Raw genomic sequence first — 21,134 nt, 5'->3', positions numbered from 1 at the left:
TAAATATAAATATAATTTTAGAAAATTATATATTGTATGAAACAAGTATAATAAAGGAATGAAATAAGCAATATAATAATTAAACAATTGTAATTATATTATCTTAAAATTCTTAATCTTAAAATAATAATTGCATATATTTATGAATGGTAATAAAAGTTGTGCAACATAATCAATTTTTAATTACATTCTTAATATTTTTTTAAATTATTTGACGTATTTATTTAAAAGAGAAAAGACTTGTAATTATTAATAATTGGGAATCATTAGTTTACAGAGATCACATTTACAGTTCTGAGATCATGTTTGAGAACAATAACAATTAAATAGTTTGTAGAAAAATATAGAATATAGAACAAAAAAATTGTAATATTTATTTTATAAAGAAATACTGATTTATATTTTTGTATTAAAAAAGATATTATTAATTTTTTATGCCAATAGATATTAATTATTTAAAACAAAATATTATCTACAATATAAATAAAATATAAAAATATTAAAAGATAACATTTACATAATTATTTTAATTATTAAATTAGAAATTATTGTTTACAAGTTGAACAACAATAGAATTAACAATTTTACTTATAAATTTTCCAATTCCAATAAATAAAATTATATTTTCTTATCACAAAAAATAAAATTTAACTGGATCATATGAAATTCATGTATAAACATATGTATACACATACATGAATATATATATATATATATATATATATATATATGCAAATTAAAATTCAAAACAAAAATATTTGTAAGAGATTATTAGATTTGAATTAAAATTTTGTTCTTAAAACAATATAGGAAATATTTTGCTGTATTACATATACAATTTCATATATTTTATTGCATTTTTTTCTTCTTATTACTATAGATAAATTTTAATTCATTATCTGAAATATAATATATGGCATAAAATAAATAATTAAATTTTCTTTTTATTTTGTTTATAATAACATAATCCTTATGTATATTTTATGATATATTATTTCTACTAAGAATTAAATGAAACTGTGAAAATTTTCAATTAGTTTTAAATTATTAGTAATTTTTTGATTATTACCTTTTCTGTCTCAAAATAATTAAAGAACATAATTATTGAATCTTTTATTCCATAAATTCTTCCAATAGAAAACTTTATTTTTTCAGAATTCCAATTAAATAAAATTATTTGTTTGATAAAAAATTAATTCTTTATAAAAACTAAACTTTCTGTTATACTTTAATACTTGTGTTTTAATACTCTGTGCTTTAATACTTTCTGTTGTTTTCTTATTATTAAAAAAATGAAATATTTATATAAAAATAATTTGCTTTTCTTTTATATTTATTCTAATTTCAATTTTTATTAATTTTTAAATAATATTAATTAAGAAAATAATTCTAATTTTTATTTGAAAATATTTATTAAAAAATATATAATCTTTCATAATTTTTATTAATCTAATACAAAATAATTATTAAAACTAAGCATTTATAATTATATAAATGTATTGATATATAAAATTAATTAAAAACAGAAAAGAAATAATTTAAAAATTAAAAATTTAACAAATAACTTTTATTTACAAAAATTGACAGTTTCATTCAATCCCTGATATTTTATAATACTTCTGTAACATTAAAATACAATGTGGAAGCACAATTATTGTTACAGACAAAAAGATGTAAAAGAAAGAGAAATATTTTTAAGTTATAAATTTAAAAACAATGTTTAAGCATAAATTATTAAAATTAAATAACATATTATTAAACATATAATAATAATAATATATTAACAGTCTTTGTTTTAACTCTATCAATTAATAAATTCTGGCATTCAAAAGGAACTTATTAAATATAATGTACAATTATAAATAATCGCGATTATTTCAACTTTTTACTTTAAATAAATAAGATAATTTTTACTTTTTTATAATAACTAATTTAAATTTATATTATATTAATTTTCATTCATAATAAATTTAAAACTTTGAATTTATTAGATAAAAAATAAAAATTATATTTATGTATATTATTTAAATATACATATATTTATTATGTAAGAAGTTAATGAAAAAATATATATATATATACACACATATATATATATTTTCGTGAATTTATTAATACATACATAAGAATATGAAAATATTTGAATTATATAAAATAAATAATAATTTACTATATTATCATAGTAAATTATTGTACCTTCTATAAACTAACCAAGGGGAGACCATATTTTTGCAGCAGACCTTTATAACAAAAAAAAATTGATTAATACACAGATAAAATGAAATATATTTAATAATAAATTGCTTATTATTACAAGTAAGTAATCCCAAGAAAAATGATTACATTTAATCTCGATTAAGATTTTATAAAATTTAATTTTATGATATAATAACGTTCTTTACATGAATATCGTTTTTCTTTCATGAAATTATGATTTTTATTTAATTTTGATTAAGCGATCGCGAGTATATCTATTTTTTTGATTACTTATCTATATTTGAAAACTATTTTACTTATATGTTAAATTATTATATAATATTTTCATACAGAAATAATACAAAGAGTAAATAAAATAATATAAGAGTAATAAAAATAATTTTTATTTTATATGTTCAAATTAGATTATAATATTTTAATTTATAATACATACCTTAGACATGAATGTGGCATTGTATTTACTTGATGCCATAACATCATTGCTAAAAAAATACTCCATGTGCGTAAAGGACATAATATAGTAGCTAATGTTCCATATGCTAGCCAGAAGAAATAAGCCATACATGTTTGCATAATAATTAATAATATTATTGGTAAATATTGTAAAATAAAACAAATTTTAGACAATGGTTTATTATTTGGCTTAGTAGTATTTTGTAGCCTGTAAAATTATTTAATTTTTTAATTATTATATATATATTACATATATTATATTATTTACTTATAGTATAAATATAAATGTAATTTAAGATATTTAATAAAAAATTATATTTTTTATCTTACCGTTTATCTACTCTATTAGCTAGAATTAGCATTAGTGGTAGATGGAAAGAAAATAATTGGAAAAATCCATAAGCATAAGTAAAAGCACCAGGCAAAAAAGAATTTCCAATAAATGTTCCCCAAGCAAAAATTATACCTGTTTGATTTTCTATTACTTCACCAACTGCCCATGGACCTTAAAATTTTTTTACAAATTGAAAGTATTTTCTATTTGAAAATTGGAATGAAATTATATTATGTATATTATGTATATAATATTTTGCAATATAATAAATATTTTTTTTTAAGGAATTTATTTTTCTATTTGACATATGATTTTTAATAATATTATATTATTTTCTTACCAACTGTTAAATATAATGCATACAATACTAATGGAAAAAACAAACGGTCAACAGTTGATAATATCCACAATTTTCTAAGCCATGAATGAAAAAATTTTATTCTGAATCTTGGTCGATGTATCTGCTTTCCTAATTAAAAAATATTTTAATTACAATTTATAATTAATATTAAAAACTACTTATATGTTAAATTATTATATATATATATATATATATATATATATATATATAGAAATAATTAATCTAACATTTAGTTATTTAATAAATTGAAATTAATCTTTTTTATTCTTTTAAATTTCAAATATATTATATTATATAATTATTTAGCCTTTTAAATTGTATAATAGTTAACATATTATATAACATATAATTTACTCACTTTCACATAATATATGAAGAAAACGAAGTATACATAATGGAATTACTAATAAAACCAATACTGTTCCAAATAAGAATTGAAACTGTAGAAGAAAAAATCATATTAATATATAAATTTACATAAATACATAACTATTTCATAATATATATTATGTTACGTACAATATTACTGACATTAGACATAAGTATAAGTCTAGGTAAAATACGAAACGATAAACGTGATCCATCAAGAGCAAATGGTTGAAATGTTGTTGTTTCTCTTCCATCTATATCTGTAACTCTTACCTGTAATAATATTTTTTTGTTATTAATTTTCAATCTCTAAATTGTTATATAACAATAATATCACTTATATATGGCTACAAGCATTAAAATTATTGAATTTATTAAAATTTTAATGAAAGAAATATCATTAAGAAATAAATAAATATATTTTACTAAACTCGAATAGTATGTATTCCCTCTCTATAGTTTGTTGTGTTCCATTTCAAAACATAAAGAGGTCCTTTAATGTGTTCACATTCAAACCAAAGTTTATCATCTAATTGAACTTCAACAATTTTTATCAGTGCTATCGAAAATGCCAATATCCTACAGAATAATAAAAAATAAAAAATATTATAAAATTTTTAATAGTAAATACTTATATTTATATTAGTCATTAATCTAATTATATATATTTCATTATAAAAAAATATTTACCTAATATGAGTAGATTTAATAACAGACATTATATTTTCTTTTCTAGGCATCATATATAAAGCATGTTTAGGATTAGTGATTAATACTACAGGCCATTCCTTATGTTTTATATCAATAAATGAAAATTGACCATGATCTATTACTCCTAAACGATACCTGAAAAAAAATAAATACAGTTATATTAATTTTTTTTAAATCAACACTATAATTACTTATAATGATATATAAAACGAGAAAAATATATATGCTTCTACTTGTAATATAATACAATAAAAAATATATATATTACATTCTATTATCTTTCCAATCTGCTAACTCTAGCTCAAGAAATCCTGCTTGTTGTAATGTATACATATTAGGCACTGCACCACCAAGAGTATGATAATGCCCACAAAGATATACCATACTTTCTTTATGTCTACCTGAAAATATATTATAAACAAATATTAATTATATTATAAGTATATTAAATATAAATAAATATATATATATAAATTTTGTTACCTATAATATTTCTAATATTAGTTTGTGATAATATACAGGATGTAGGATAGTGACCAAACCATATTATAAAATCCGTATTACTATTTTTGGATTTATTTACTAAACTATGTATACTTTTAATTTCATGCTCATCTAACATGCCAACAAAATTAAATGGTCTTCGTGGGCCAGGTTTTAAACAAGCATCTATTGCAATAAATGTATATAATTTAGAACCAATATTTATAGTATACATATATGATCTAGGATGCTTCTTTCCTTGAATAGAATAATTTGAATAATAATTATTTTTTGATTCAAGAGTTAGTACATTAAAATTATCTGAAATAAATTTAAATAATATTGTATTAATTTATATTAATTGTATTAATTAGTTATGAATATTATTATATATTACAATATATAATGCTAATTTTAATATATATATTTTATGCATTATATATAAATAATAAATTTAAATTTTCATTTTATGAGTTTATATAGATAAACACTATATATTATTAGTATTTAGTATTTTAATAAATAGTAATGATATATGCTTTTTACCATGATTTCCCCTTACATCTAACCATAGAGTTCTTTTGCTAATTTCAGTATCATCTAAAATACGTTTATAATATTGCCATTCTTCTAATATTTGTTTTGATCCCATTTTATCTTTGGCTTTTGCATCTGTGAGATCACCTATTAAATTATTATATTATTATATCATAAATATTAAAAAATTAATTTTAAAAAAATTACCTGAAGCAAGCACAACAGAAGGTTTTATAGTACCTACAGTAATATTACAAAATTCTTTTAATTCTGTTATTCTAAATGGATCTTGAAATATACTTATGTGTATATCTGATATCTAAAAAATAAAAAAGCAAATAAAAAATGTTTAAAAATTAACTAAATGAAAATAAATTATTATATTAATTTATAAACAAATAAATATTTTTATTATAAAATACAAACCTGTAGAAACCATATTAAATGATCAAATGATGCTCCAATATCATAAAATTTTGATTGTGACCATTTATTTTTCATGTCTGTGTTATGCAAAGTATCATCTAATACATGATTATCAACATTGATCAGGTCAGCAACATTTGCTACAAATATTGATAACATTAATACAAAGACCAAAAGAATTACAGTAGATTTCGATATTTTCATTTTTAAAGGAACGTTTTAAATATTTTCTTATTGAGGCTATTTTCTTATGGAAATTAACCACCTGTATATTTTCAATGTTTACAAATTTTATATATTAGGTTATGCTTTATAATAAATATAACATTTATAATAACACCATTTATTAAAAGCAAAAAATTTAGAATTTCGGTCTTTCATAATTTTACGATTTTCCAAGATTGACTAATAATTATTATATCAGAATACAAATAAATTGAATTTCTGATCATTGCAGAACAGTAATGAAAAGAGTTGACATGTCTACGCATGGCAGTAACAGTGGTATTCATTCAATACTTAAATCATTAATATTATTATATTACAACTTAATATAATATTCTATGAAATTTTCAAAAATTGTATACAATTATTGAATTTATAAAGATTTATAAAACTATTTTTATATTTTATATTTTTTATAGTTAAAATAAATATTTTATATTGCAATTGAATATTATTTAAATTATATATTTCATTTAATTATAAATTAAAAATGATCCCATTTTATATTTAATTAACAAAGATAATTTTGAAAAAAATTTAATAAAATATGTGAAAAAATCAGTATATTTATTAATGAAATGTTTTATAAAAAATAAAATTTATATATCATAATGAAAACCACTGGAATTACCTTACTAATAATTTTCTTATTATATCGAGGCATCTGTGAATGTTGTGCAGTGTCAATGTGTCCTTCTTAGGAAAAATAAGGGTAGTGCTCAATAGTGACATATGTGGCTGATTTTTAATTGAAGCAACATAACGTTCTTCTTCGTGATGTTCTAATTTTTTTTCTCTTGACACTATTTGCAGCTACTTGCAACCGTACGTTATGTTTATTTTTTTTAATCGTCATTACATTTCATATTAAACTTATTTCATTTTTACATTTCAAAGAAATCAATTGTACATTCATATAACCTAGTTTTATATAAATTATATTTTAATACGCCAAACTTTTGTAAAAACTCTTTATTCTATTGTATTGTTTAATTTGTAAATTAATGAATATTATGTACATAAATATTTATATATAAATAGACTTAATTTAAAAAAAAATTCAATTTTTTTAATGATTAAACAAAATTTAATTCGTTTTTAAACTGAAATATTTGAATCTTCTTATAATTTTCTTTTGATTAATAGGATGTATAGCAATTAAAGCTAATTAAGGTTAATTTTTTTTCGTTAATGAAATTCCTATTTTTAAAATGTTTTTATATATGCAAAGAAAAAGCATATAAATTGTAAAATATAAATCTTGTACATATATTAAATTATTTATATATTTTATAATATTTATTTGGAGGAATTCGGAAGTAAAATTCTTCTTGAAGCAAGACGATAAAAACGTGACATGAATATATACTTTGATGTTAAAAATATTCAACTTATTATGATTGATATGATCCATTAAATAAGAACTATATTTTATTTAATATCTGATCTTAAATAATTTTATTAGTTTTAGTGAAAATGAATTTAAATATGTATTTTATTATATGAATTTAAATTTGTATTTTATACTCGTAATACTCGTAATAGTACAAATAATTATACTTTCTAATATGTAATTAAAATATTCAAGATTATCATTTTTAAAAATTTGAAGAAAATTTTGAATAATTTACATATTTTTAAATTTTAAACGTAAATAATATCGTTTTAAATTCAAAATGAATTCAAAAATTTTTATTTTTTTTCAATATAAATTTTGTATATTTTAGATGGCATCTAATGCACTTGAGGAAAAAATAAATAAAATTCGACAACAAAATGAAGAAATTAGAAGAAGATATGAGGTATATAATTCTACAAATATATTTAATATGATAAAAATTTACAATAAATTTTATATATATTTTTTAATGTAATTATAAATTTATAATATTTTATATTGTTGATAAAATTTGTTATATAATAAAATTATTTTTATTATATTAGGAAGTTGAAGAAGATAAAAAAAATGCAGCAAAACTAAATGCTTTGGTACAAATGGTACCATCAACAGATTGGCCAGAGAGAAAAGAACCACCAGAATTTGTAAATCCCCCTAAAATTAAACCAAAATCAACCAAAGAAAAACATGAATATATATCACATTCTCATGCTGGGGAAGGAAAAAAAATTCATTCTTTTGCTCAAGTATATAATAGAATTTATATTATTAAATTTATTTTCTATTATATGCATATTTAATAATTGAATTTTAAGATAAAATAAAATATCATTTAGGGAGAGGGACCACCGCCGGATCCTAAATACAATTTTTTAGCAGATTCTGAAAGAGAAGAACCTAGTGTAGAATACATAAAAGAAAATAATGGGAATAGATCTCATCATAAAGTAACAAAAGGAAGTTTCAGAAAAAAAATTAATAGTAGAGAGAGTAACCAGAAAGTATGTAATAATGTTGTTTTTATAAGTTTATTTGATTGTATCAAATATAAAGAACTTTATTATTATATTTTATTATATATTACATTTTATATAGGATATTAAATCAAATAAAGGAAATTACAGAGATGAATCTCAACCAGCATATGATGCTTGGAGAGCAGAAAGAAATCGTATTGATGAAGATCGTATTAGTAGACAAAGAACTGCAGAAGGCAATTGGCGTAGGGAATGGGATAATGATAAAGTATAAACAAATTTTTATAATATATTGAATTATTGATTATAAAAATTTTATTTCAAATTTAAATAAAAAATTTCATAAATATTAATAATATATTATTATTATTAAATTAATATTTAAAAAATTATTATTAATTTGTATTAATTTATAATAATATAAAAATATTACATTGTAGGTACATATTATATATGATGCAGTAAAAAAATCATCAAGGCCTACATTAGGAGAATTTACAAAAAAGGATAAAGATTCTGATAAGAGATATCATGTTAATAGTATGTTCATCTGTTACTGTTAAAATTTCATGTTACATAAAAATATTAGAAATTATTTTTTTTTAGATAATGAACATGTCAATTACATTCGTGGAACTCATCGTCCACATCGTGGAACAAAAAATTTTTACAATAATTATGAAAATCGGTCTTATAATACTTATGACCAACATAGAAATAATACAGCAATATCCACAAAAACTCCTGTTTCTCCAACTTCTGAAGAAAGAACTGTCATTGCAACTGATAAAAGTATTAAAGTCACAGTAAATCAAAGCAATATAACAAAAGGACCTGTAATGAGTGTTAAAGGTAATATATATATTTTATTTATATTAAAATTATATGGATCTGAGATTATATAATTTGATAAGAAATAGAAAAAAAGGAAAAAGTTGAATGATATGTTTATTTTTTTATTTTTTTTACAAATACAATAATTTGTAATTTGTAAAAAATGTAAATGTATTATTTTTTATTTGAATCAATTTTTTGAAATATTCTGTGTAAAAAAGTATTAGAATACAATATTTAAAAAACTTATATTTAGCGCGCCCGTGTTATATGTCACATATATATATTGATTTTTGTTTAATTTTGATTCATATAAGTTTCTTAAAATATGTAAATTTTAGTGAATTCACCAAGTATAGCTGGAACTGGAAGAGTTGGACCACGTCAAAGAACTCGTTTAACATATAGTCATTCAGATGTCGATACACCTTCGTCGGAAAGTGAATCATTCTTCCGTCAAAAATCATTTGAAGATAAATCCAAAGGAACTTATTTTAATAATCAGAAGTTTCCTAATTTAAAAAGATCTCATTCACAAAGAAAAAAAGAAAATGAGACAAAATATCAATATCATTCAAAGAAAGATATAAAAAAGGAAGATAGTGATTCATATAAGCATTACGAAAATGAATTTAAATCTTATACACAAAAGGATCAATATAAATCTCATGTTATTAAATCATCAAAATCTTTAAAGGAAAATATAAAAATGACCGAAAATGATTCTTCAAATATGAATATTTCACAAACACATGAAACTCAAGAATGTTCAACTCCTAGTAAAATAAAATTGGAACAAAATGTTGAAATGAATATAGAACATAATATTGAATTAAATATCAAACATAATGATGAACAGAATATTGAACATAACAGTGAAAAAAAAATTAAATGTAATGATGAACAGAATATTGAACATAATGCAACAGAAAATTGTTGTAACATTCAATCTATTAAAGTATCAAATATAGAAAATGTGCAATCAAATATTGAAAATAAGATAACAAATAAAATATCATCGATAAAAGATATAAAAATTGAAGAAATTTCTTTGTCTTCTATATTAAATACAGATAATTTTGAACACATTACCAAAGATGATATCGATAAAAATAATTTTGAAAATAACAATGAATGTTTAGATTCTCTTACAAATAATGTAACAAAAGATTTACGAGAAAATATGTCTTCCGAAATATCGGTTCCAATTAATATTCAGTGTAATGAGAAATTAATATTAGAAAATAATGAAATATTTAACGATGTTATTGAGATAGATAAAGATCTTCTGTATAAAGATGATCAACAAAAATCAAAACAAGTTATGAAACAGTTTGTAAATGACTGTGATAATATCGAAAATAAAGTTACAGTGCAAGAAAGTATAGAGGAGATAACAGATAATTCTGTATCTTTATTGAAAGATAAAATACATTCTGTGATAGAAATTAATAATCAATCTGTATGCAATAATAAGTTAATAGAAAAAGAACAATTAATACAGAAAGAAATATTGAATTTAGAAAATACAGCAAAGAAAAATAATGTATCTGATAATAATTTAAAAGATACTATGAATTTTTGCGAAACAAAATCTGAAAATATTTTTAATCCTGCAGATGGAAATGTGGATGGAAATTCAGTACAAGAAAGTAAAGATAAAATTGAGGAAATAAAAGAAAATAAAGAAAAAGTAAACGAAATAAATGATAAAATATTGCAATAAAAACATGTCAAGTCTTAATAAAATGTGTAATGAATTACACCTTTTTGATATTAGAAACATTTCTAATATTCATTATGATAAAAACTATTGTTTTAACGTATTATTAGGAATGAATTTTAAAAATTTTGAAAATACTAATAATTGCGAAATTTCTTTTAATAGTTAAAAATTAAATTGTTAATTTTTGATTTGATTTTAAAATATTTCACAATAATAATAATACATTTTAATTGATTAATTTATCATTTAACATTTATGAAAAGTTAAAACATTTATTTTGAAGATTATAAATATTTTCAGCAAAATATTTACAAGACAATTTTAAAATAATGAAAGAATTATTATTATTACTAAGTGATACTATTTGCGCACAATCGTTAATCCTATTTAATCCTTTGTGAGTTTACATTTAATCATTTTTTGTATTAATATTTTCTTTAAATGAAAATTTTTTTTTAAATACATTGGAGATAATGTATTACTATTTATATGATTATCTTCTATTTTCATTTACAGAAGAATCCATTTTTTATCTTTTTTTTTTTCTAATATTACATTGTTACAACTAAAAAAAACAATGTAAATATTTTGTATAAAATATTCGTTTTGGTTTTTTTATTTTTTAAAAAAAATAGAACTGCAAAGGATTAGTACACTATAAATTAATCTACAATGCTTTTATAATACATAGAAATTGACAAGGCCAAGATTCGTATTTCTTGATACTTTATATAAAATTTTACGACAATAGAATACTAACATCTATTCAGATATTACAATCTTGAATGATATTTTTGTAATTGGTTATAGGAATTAATTGTATATTGAAGATTGATATATGTATACACAAAAAATGTTGTATACTTCAATATCATTGGAACTGTTGATTTAAGAAAGAAAAAACAGAAAAAGCAATCATTTATAATATTCTAAATATTATAAGATTAAACTATAGGCTATATTTATTTATCTTTAGTCTAAAAACAATGTTATGTTACTTTATAGTTTATATAATTTATTTGCTTCTTTTTATTAAAAGATTATTTATTGCACGTTTTTTTTATTATTATACGATATTTTGTTATATGCTTGCTTTATGTTTTATCTTTCATTTAAAATGAAATGAGATAATTAGCTAAAAAGGATATTATTAAGTGTTGAAAAAAATTAAATTTTTAACAATTCAAAGAGGGAGATGATTTATAAAATATGAATATCTATTATCATCATAAAAAAATTTGGATATTTATATTATATTTATTTATGATTAATAGTTTTCAAATTAATTAATTAATTAAAATATATAAACTTTCAATTAATAAAAATTAACATTTTTTAAAATATATATTATGAAAAATATAATGATAAAATGTAATAATATTAAAATTGATTAATGAATAATGTTATTAATATAATTTTTTATTAATTGTATTTATTTTCTTTATTATATTATTTTCAATAATTAAAAATGAGTGCCATTATGATTTTTTCTTTATTAATTCAAACTTTCTTTTTTTCTCTAATTCGTTATGGTGCCATTAATTTTAAAATTGTTCCTCAGATCCCTCTGTATTATTATCCTCGACAAGATCGTTGGTTTCTATTAAATTTGATGGTGTGTAATCCAAAGCCTCCATCATATTCGTTATTCTCAACCATAGTTTTTTATCTATAAGATTATTCTGATACTTAAAAAAAAAAAAAAAAAAAATTAAATAAACAATAAAAATTGTTAGTAAAATATTGTTGTTTATTTTTTCCTTTATTATATAAAAAAAATTTACAAAAATAAAAATATGTTCAAATTATATATTTTTTTCATTATAAATTTTTGAAATAATTATTATTTTATATTAATATTATTTAATATTTCATTAAGACTTTTACTTCCAATCTAATTATATAGATTTCATTTGAGTAAAAAAAATATGAAAATTATATCATAATAAAGAATATTGTTTATTAATTTATTTTTGAACAAATTATATATATTAAAAACATTAAAATTTAAAGAGCATTTTTAATCTTATTATTTTTATTAATTGATTTATAGATTAATATTAAAGATTAATATTCTTCATAGAGAGTATCAAAATATGATTTCAGGACATCAAAAAATAATTTTACAAAATACTAAAATATCGCACTAGAATAGAATATCATAAAAGTTCTTAAAGATTAATTTCATTATAAATAATTAGAAAACTTCATACTATCTTTCATATAATGAAAGATAAAATTTTAATAATAAATATAAGAAACTATATTATATAACTACATGAACTTACTTTCATCATTTCTGCATAACATTGTATAAATTCGTCGTATCTTCGAAGAGTCATGTTCAAAAGACATAAGTAACCCCATACTTCTGAATTCTGATTATTAATCCTGTTTGCTTCTAAGAAGGACATTTCTGCTTCATGAAATTGACCTGACTGAAATAAAATATGTATAGAAAAAAAAGAGGATTTAAAAATTGGAGACATATGTCAGCAATGCTAATTACTAAACAAGATTTTAAATTAATTATGTTAGTATATATAGTAATAAAATAATTTAGTAATATATATAAATTATATATATAATATATATTATTATGTATATAAATACCTCATAACAACTTTTACCAACCCCTAGCCAGCTTAAGCAAGAGGGTGAAAATTTGCATACACTCAAAAAAATTCTTTTTGCTCGGTCAAAATCACCTTGATTATGATAATGATATCCCAATCTATAATTAATGAATGAAAATACATCTATTTTATTATTTCATTTATATTTTGATATTTATTCAAAATATCAAATTATTTATTCACAATATAGAAAATAGAATATATTCATATACTTCACATTATATATTCTATAAAGATTTTGAACAAATTAATTAAAAATTATTGTTTGATATTTTTTATTAATTACCTAATTTCTACTAAATGCAAATCTTTAGGCCTATCGAAAAGCATATGCGCATGTTGATAGAATTCTATTGCTTTTTCGATATTTCCTATTTTGAAGTAACAGTGGCCCATTAGACTACTAATTGAATAATCCTGAATAAATTAATTAAAAGATATTAAAAAATTTCGTAGCAATTTGTTTATAATTATTTAAACGTAATATTTTAAATTATTTAAAATAATTATTTCTTCTATTAATTTTTTGATTATTTTTTCTTTGAAAATTATTTTGTTTATAATTTTATTGCTAGTTACAAGATATCTAGATCATTATATTTTTGATTTTTATATTTAATAAATTATTGGTAAAATTTGAATTATAAACCATTCCATAATTGCATCGAATTTCGTTTAAATGAGATAATGCATCTTCATATCTGTTACATAAATAATGTGCCACTGCCATATAATACAAGACATGAATTGATCGATTGGAAAGTGACATTTCCTCTGCTAATGCCATTTCTGCAAACTGAATATTGTTATATTTTTGAAGATATATTTACACAAATTGCTTTTTATTATAATTTTTTTTTTTACTTTACTCTTATTTTTTAAAACAAAACAATTAAAGATATTTTACCTCACAAAAGTTCAATTTCAATAAAAATATTACAACATTTATATATAAATTATTCTTTGGACAATAATCCATGGACCATAAAAGCGGTTTTTGATCAAGTATTACAGTACGAGTTTTGTCTTGCATACATTTTTCTGCTATACGAAGCGTGAGATCCATTCCTAAAATATGAAATAAAATGCTAAATACATTTTCATTTATTTGCATTTTTTAATTCGTTTATTTGTATTTTCTTTATATTTTATATATTATTATTATTATATATTATTTTTGCTATATTTTAATTTATTATACATATATTTTGTCAAAATTTTTATCGTTAATTTTATGTATATAACAATATATCTCATATAATTGAATTTATTTATTTTATAAGCTAAGTAGTAATTATATTAAAAATTTTTATACCTGGAAAGTATTCGGTTCGTATAAAGAAAAGATGTAAAATTGCCCAGCCTTCAAAGAAGCGTGGATGTAAATACACAATGGCTCTCAAAAAAATCTCAGCCTTTTTGTATTCTTTTTTCTCAAAGAAGATCATTGCGTATATTAATAATCTAAAATCATTATAGTTTACAATATAATATATATTGTATAATTATTCTAATAAAGATTATATTATATATTATTTTAATTTTTTTATAAATTCTATCAGAAATATTACAGAAAAATTATAAAAGTTATAATGAGTGCTATTAGATAATGTTACTTTACATACGCAATTGGGTGTTGTCGATTTAACATAATTGCTTCTAAACAACATTGCTTTGCACCTTCTAAATCACCTATTTTCTTAAGAAAAACTGCATATAATGTCCAAGTATATGGATCATTTTTATTCGATTCTATCAGCTGAGAAAATAATAAGATTATTATTATATTTATGAAATATTAATTAAATTAATATATATATATATATATATTATATCATATTTTATATATCTTCATAAATTTTATATATATTTTATATTTCTATTTTAAAAGACAATAAAGTTAATCAGAATCATCACTTGAGAATTTAAATTTTGCAGAATAAATATAGATAAGAAGAGCAAATAATGAGAAGAAGATAAAAATAAGATAAAAATTGAGGAATCAATGTCAATTCTAGAATATTGCAAATGAAATATAAATAATAGAATAAATATAGATAAAAAGAGCAAATAATAAAACAAGAATAAAAATGGAGTAATAATGATTGTCTCTTAAATAACAATTAGATAACAATTCTTCAGAAAAAATAGATGACGCTGATTTTTACCATCTTTATGCTTTTTTTTTATATTTGTTTTTCTTATTCTTATTCTTGACATGTAATCTCAGATAAGGATTATAAGATTATTATTTGGATTTTTATCATATCTTTTAAAAAATTATAATATATTATATTTTGAATGAAATTAAAAAATATGTTATTTTCTCGGATATAATATATCTTTAAAATGATGACTTTACAAAACATATGAATGATATATGTAATTTAAAGCCTATTTTAAGAATTCGAAAAAAATTTCGCATATCATTTTTTTTCTTTCATTATATTTTTTTATTTATATATAAAATTATAAATTCAAAAAATTTTTATTTTAATCTTGTCAATTTTTAATATTTTAATATTTTATAAAAAATTTCAATTATATTATATTAAGAGAATATAATCTTTGAGAGAGATTCATATGCATATGCATGTTATATAATTATTAATTATAATAATTAATTAATTAAATAATGATATTTTATAATTTACTTTTAAGTAATTTTGTTTAGCTTCATCCAGATTTCCAAGTTCATAACTTTCTTCAGCATAAAAATATGTCATTTGTAAGTTTACATATTCTTCTTTTTTATTTAAATTGTTTTCATCGTTTTTCGTAAATCGGCATTCAATTATTTGGTTTAGAGCAAGGTGCATTTGCTCTACTAAATATACATACATAGAAGTGATAATATTCTGTAAAAATATAATATAAAGTTAATATAAGATATTATATAATAATATTAGTATAAGAAAGTTAATATAAGAAAATTTAATATTATATAATTTTAAAAATGAAACGATAAAAGTATAAAAATATAAAAAAATATACGTACATGAGATTCTTTGGAACCTATAAAATTTGCAGGCAATTTGAATTTTTGATCTATCAAAATAGGAATTTTCATTCTTAACGTATTGCGAATATTTAAATATACTCCAGTTTTATAAAGATATTGTTTGAAACATGTTATTTCATCCTGAAGTTTAAAGAAATTTAAATATATAATAATATTTTTGTTACAAAGAATTAATTAGTAATTTTCTTGAATATTTTAAATATTATTATCTTTTTTCATGTTTAAACTAATTTTAAAATTAAGATTGCATTAATTAATAAATTAATTTTTGAAAATACTTTTTAATAATATATTACTAGTTTTGGATCGAAGCAATATGTTTCTTGTGGCCTTTGACCCGTACTAGTTTTTTCTTTATTTTCTTCATAAAAATCCTAGCTTAAGAAAATATAAAAAATTGTAAATATTTTATATTTTTATAACTTTTTAAATTTTATATTTATAAATTTTTGATAGAAGAGAAATAAAATATATAAAATAAAAATAGAGAATTTTTATCATAACATGGAACATTCTCATACTCGATAAGATTCTGTAAGAACTTCTGCCAGTTTTTGAATACAATGTTTATACTGTTCCTCTGCTACTTTACTAGAGTATATATAAGGTGGTTTTTTTTTTGGTATTTTAAACATTATTTCATCTATCCTACATTAAAAATAAATTAAAAATTAAATAATTTTATCAATTAATAATTAATAATTTTCTCTTTTGAATGGAGAAATATTTTATTTGTTGAAAATTTTCACGAAATAAAATTGAAATTATAATTTAATACAATAAAATAGGATCCTTGGACTTACAAATATGTGAAATCCTTTTCGATTTTACAAGTAACCAAAGGTTCGTAGAATTCGATGTCAACTACTATAATTGTAGGTTCCCCATTTTCATTAAATATTGGTTCACTTTGACCTTTTATTATTTCAATTTCTGATTGATTCGATTGCGAATTCTAAAATTATGTATATTCTTCAATAAAATATTTCATTACCGTTATTATTTTTTATTTTAATTAAAAAAAAATAAATCCATAATTTAATTTGTGTTTAATAATAATTTTATATTTTTTTTACCTTCGATTTTTCGACTTTATTTTTTTTGTCTTTTTCTTTTAACTCTTTACGCGATAATTCGAGAATAAAGATATTTTGATCTATTCCTAATTTTTCCGATAAATCTATTGAATTATACGTATATAATTGGCCTACGGCTCGACAACTTGTTCCTAGATAAAATATTTTAATTTTTAACACGTTTTTAAAATTTTATAGATACATATACACTCTTATATTATATGATAAAATTTACTTCCTGGAAAAAGAAGTTCCGAAATATCGATGTAGCATTGATACAACTGTTTCCTGGCTGATAATTCATTTTTAAATTTTACTGGCGAGTTTGCAGTCGTTATTTCAAATTGAAAAGGCCACAGTTTGTATCTGTAAAAAACCAGTCATTTCTAATAAATTTTTCTCACGTGTATGATAATGGTAAAAATTATTTTAAATAAAAAAAATATAAGTATTAATTATAAATTATTTATTATTACGTAAAAAATATTTATTAATTATTATTATATTTTTCTGTTATCTCTCAAATTTATGAATTCTGAATCATTATTATTTGTCATTCATAATATTAATTAAATTGTAAAAAATATTCAGATTCATACTTCGTAATATGATCTCGTATTGTTTGAAGTCCTTTGTCCCATATGACGCAACGAATCAAGGAATTCCATTCTATTCGAGGTATATCTTGGGATATCTTTTTCTAAAAAATCAAATAATGACAATTGTCAATAAAAGATGCATCTATTTAATACGTATTAATACATTTTATACCGCTAAATCGAATTGCTTTTTGAATTCATTTTTAATTCCCATGAAATCACAATCTAGTTTGTATTTCGATAATTGAGCACGGTTCTCTATGTAACGCAACGTATTCCATCGTTTCGTTCTCTCGATATCGCGGTGTTTTGTCCACGTACCTTGATCGAAAATTAAATTTTTTGGAATCTGGAATGAGACATGAAAATCATGAAATGATAAAAAATATTAGTAGAAAAATACTATTGATAAAAAATTTTACTAATAAAAATATACCTCGCTATCGGTATACGCTATCGTGCCAGCTTTATATTTGAAATTATCCGTGAAAGATTCTGGAATGTTGTATAAACTCTCGACTGTGACATAGAATAAATTAAATACATTGTTTGCATCGGTGATCAATGTTGAAAGATTAACTGGGAGATGATCCTGTGAAGCTGTTACTGTTAAACGTGGAAGATTCTGCCATGATACTAGATTACCATCAAAGAAAAAATTAGGCGTTTCTAGAATTAATTTTTCAGAGTATTGTTTTTCACCTAAAAAATTTGAAATATATTTTCGAATTTTCAAAAACTTTCATCATTAAAATCTTGCAATTTGAAGTAAAATTTAAAATAATAATTGAAATTAAGAATTTGAAAATTTTAAAATTGTTAAATATAAAACAACGAAAATGTAAAATTTATTAAAAATAGAAAAAGGAAAATTTAATTCATAATTCATATATGTATAATATCAATTGTTGGTTTTAAAAAATTGTGAATATAATAATAATAATAATAATAATAGTAATAGAATAAAATTATTTTAATTACCTAATATAATTGGAATTATATCAAAATTACATATTCCAAATAATTTTGATGTAGGAAATAATCCAGATTTTGTACTGAATATCGATTTTTTTTTACTTTCATTTTTCTTAAATTCTTCTGAATTAGATACCATAGATTCCTCATCATTTTCTATTATTTCTATAGCTTTAACTATATAAATATACAAATATTAGAAATTCATGTATTAATAATGCAAACAATTTTATCATATAATTATAAAATACATAAAATGAATTAATATTAAAATTGATTTTTACTTATTATAGGAATTGATACAATTGAATTAATATTTTCTTTATCACTGGGAATAACTGGTAAATTAACGTTAAAATTGATTATAGATATGGATAATTCATCAAAAGTTGATTTGATTAATGTTGGATTACTCTCTCCCAAAACAGTACCATTATGTTCCACTATGAATAGTATATTTATATCCTCTTTTCTGAACTAAATTTTTAAATAATGTATTGTTACATACATTGTTATATCACACGAATTGAATTATTAAAAATCTTCTTTCTTTGTATAAATATTATAATTTACTTATATATATAAAAATATGACAAAAATTTATATAAAATTATTTCCATACATAATAATAAATATAATTAATAATTCAAATTTCATATTAATTAAATATTTATTCATTTAAATATGTATATATATATATTTTTGATTTAAAGAAAAGATTATCTATTATATTAAAAAAAAAATTTATACGTTATTAAAACTTACAATATTTTCAATGGCATGTATAGTTATCTCGATATGTTTTTCATTCTTTATACTTTGCCATTGTATCCACTCTTCCATTTTAGGAATAATGTTTTTCTGCAATGTCATTTAATAAAATCAAAATTATTTCAATTCAGTGCTTCAATTGTTTTATAAAAAGAAATGCGAAAAAACATATTTAATGAAAGATTAATTTCAAAAATTATTAATTATTATAGATTACATAATATTATAATCGATATTCTCGAATAAAAAAAGCGTTAAATTGTCACATTCGTAAGTAAAACACGTATACTTTAAATATGAAATAATTTTAAATTATATATATTCGAGCGCGCGTAACTTCAACACATCTGAACAGTACAGCGGTCGATGCGAAACTGAGTTGTTACAAATCTTTCAATGACGATTACTTTGAAATATGAAATATACAAATGTTATAAGTTTCAATATTGAAATGATACTTTATTAATTTTACTTTTTGATTTATGCAATATTAATTTTGAATATTTAATATTATGTGTCTTTTTTTTATAACGAATAAATATACAATATACAGGTATAATTAAAAATACATGGTATATAAATAAAAATATCGTAAAAATAATTTATTGCATAATAATTAAATGAATTATACTTTTTATTAATTAATTATAGGATTCAATTTTTTTTCTTTTATCTTTCACATAAAATTCTTTGTTCTTTCATATTGTACATAACTACTTATATATTTACAAATTTGTAGCGCTTTTTATAAATTATAACAATAATTCGAAATAATTTTCTATGAATATATAAATAAATATAAAATTTATTAATAATTTGTATTTAAAATTCAAAAGTATTTTTCATATTAAATAATTAGTAATAATATTTCGATTTTATTGTTAATTTGACATTGAATTGTTCAAAGAAATTATTAAATAGCAAATTTATAAAAAATTTTTAAAATGAATATAGATTTTTATCGTTAATTAATAACTTTTATTATTATATGTGTATTATAATA

General features: G+C 19.7%; 3 protein-coding genes across 6 annotated transcripts; 1 reads left to right on the top strand and 2 right to left on the bottom strand.

Moving 5' to 3' along the window:
• Nucleotides 1–2,089: 2,089 nt before the first annotated feature.
• Nucleotides 2,090–6,394, bottom strand: LOC411875 (transmembrane protein 62). Of its 2 annotated transcripts, XM_395342.7 has the most exons (13): nt 5,892–6,394; nt 5,673–5,784; nt 5,475–5,612; nt 4,929–5,249; nt 4,714–4,846; nt 4,425–4,580; nt 4,166–4,313; nt 3,885–4,007; nt 3,724–3,805; nt 3,345–3,473; nt 3,001–3,175; nt 2,651–2,878; nt 2,090–2,240 (listed from the first exon to the last, which is right to left on the bottom strand). In XM_395342.7, the coding sequence occupies exons 1-13, from the start codon at nt 6,093–6,095 to the stop codon at nt 2,207–2,209; spliced, it is 1,983 nt and encodes a 660-aa protein (XP_395342.4). In that variant the 5' UTR covers nt 6,096–6,394; the 3' UTR covers nt 2,090–2,206. The 2 variants fall into 2 exon arrangements, with proteins under 2 accessions (XP_395342.4, XP_026297136.1); XM_026441351.1 differs by lacking the exon at nt 4,929–5,249 and having other exon boundaries at nt 5,892–6,393.
• Nucleotides 6,395–6,744: 350 nt separating this feature from the next.
• LOC552624 (asparagine-rich protein) lies at nt 6,745–11,109 on the top strand. Its single transcript, XM_624998.5, has 8 exons — nt 6,745–6,941; nt 7,844–7,918; nt 8,061–8,261; nt 8,352–8,516; nt 8,611–8,760; nt 8,933–9,032; nt 9,099–9,344; nt 9,668–11,109. Exons 2-8 carry the CDS (start codon nt 7,844–7,846, stop codon nt 11,050–11,052), a joined length of 2,322 nt encoding a protein of 773 aa, XP_625001.2. The 5' UTR covers nt 6,745–6,941; the 3' UTR covers nt 11,053–11,109.
• Nucleotides 11,110–12,536: 1,427 nt separating this feature from the next.
• LOC100578239 (cilia- and flagella-associated protein 70) lies at nt 12,537–20,629 on the bottom strand. Of its 3 annotated transcripts, XM_016912889.2 has the most exons (21): nt 20,349–20,629; nt 20,126–20,221; nt 19,645–19,837; nt 19,367–19,537; nt 18,822–19,087; nt 18,558–18,734; nt 18,386–18,486; nt 18,022–18,152; nt 17,787–17,938; nt 17,514–17,665; nt 17,232–17,358; nt 16,687–16,830; nt 16,343–16,546; nt 15,314–15,447; nt 15,004–15,152; nt 14,596–14,756; nt 14,338–14,484; nt 13,975–14,105; nt 13,666–13,786; nt 13,341–13,490; nt 12,537–12,740 (listed from the first exon to the last, which is right to left on the bottom strand). In XM_016912889.2, exons 2-21 carry the CDS (start codon nt 20,201–20,203, stop codon nt 12,597–12,599), a joined length of 3,033 nt encoding a protein of 1,010 aa, XP_016768378.1. In that variant the 5' UTR covers nt 20,204–20,221; nt 20,349–20,629; the 3' UTR covers nt 12,537–12,596. The 3 variants fall into 3 exon arrangements, with proteins under 3 accessions (XP_016768378.1, XP_016768377.1, XP_016768379.1); XM_016912888.2 differs by lacking the exon at nt 20,349–20,629 and having other exon boundaries at nt 20,126–20,316; XM_016912890.2 differs by lacking the exons at nt 19,645–19,837; nt 20,349–20,629 and having other exon boundaries at nt 20,126–20,315.
• Nucleotides 20,630–21,134: the final 505 nt, after the last annotated feature.

This window comes from Apis mellifera, linkage group LG6 (assembly GCF_003254395.2).
Source record: "Apis mellifera strain DH4 linkage group LG6, Amel_HAv3.1, whole genome shotgun sequence".
In the NCBI taxonomy this organism is placed as follows: domain Eukaryota; kingdom Metazoa; phylum Arthropoda; class Insecta; order Hymenoptera; family Apidae; genus Apis; species Apis mellifera.
This window is presented reverse-complemented; position numbering and strand designations above follow the sequence as displayed.

What these genes read in the sequence shown, in the direction of transcription:
- LOC552624 (XM_624998.5), top strand. Translation starts at nt 7,844, where the DNA reads ATGGCATCTAATGCACTTGAGGAAAAAATAAATAAAATTCGACAACAA. An exon ending in AAATTAGAAGAAGATATGAG is followed by an intron (nt 7,919 to 8,060) that starts GTATATAATTCT and finishes TTATTATATTAG; the next exon opens with GAAGTTGAAGAAGATAAAAA. An exon ending in TAAGAGATATCATGTTAATA is followed by an intron (nt 9,033 to 9,098) that starts GTATGTTCATCT and finishes ATTTTTTTTTAG; the next exon opens with ATAATGAACATGTCAATTAC.
- LOC100578239 (XM_016912888.2), bottom strand. Translation starts at nt 20,233, where the DNA reads ATGACATTGCAGAAAAACATTATTCCTAAAATGGAAGAGTGGATACAA. An exon ending in GAAAAGGATTTCACATATTT is followed by an intron (nt 17,359 to 17,513) that starts GTAAGTCCAAGG and finishes TTTTTAATGTAG; the next exon opens with GATAGATGAAATAATGTTTA. An exon ending in TGAAATTGAACTTTTGTGAG is followed by an intron (nt 14,485 to 14,595) that starts GTAAAATATCTT and finishes AACAATATTCAG; the next exon opens with TTTGCAGAAATGGCATTAGC.
- LOC411875 (XM_395342.7), bottom strand. Translation starts at nt 6,095, where the DNA reads ATGAAAATATCGAAATCTACTGTAATTCTTTTGGTCTTTGTATTAATG. An exon ending in ATTTAATATGGTTTCTACAG is followed by an intron (nt 5,785 to 5,891) that starts GTTTGTATTTTA and finishes TTTATTTTTTAG; the next exon opens with ATATCAGATATACACATAAG. An exon ending in ATTAAATCTACTCATATTAG is followed by an intron (nt 4,314 to 4,424) that starts GTAAATATTTTT and finishes ATTATTCTGTAG; the next exon opens with GATATTGGCATTTTCGATAG.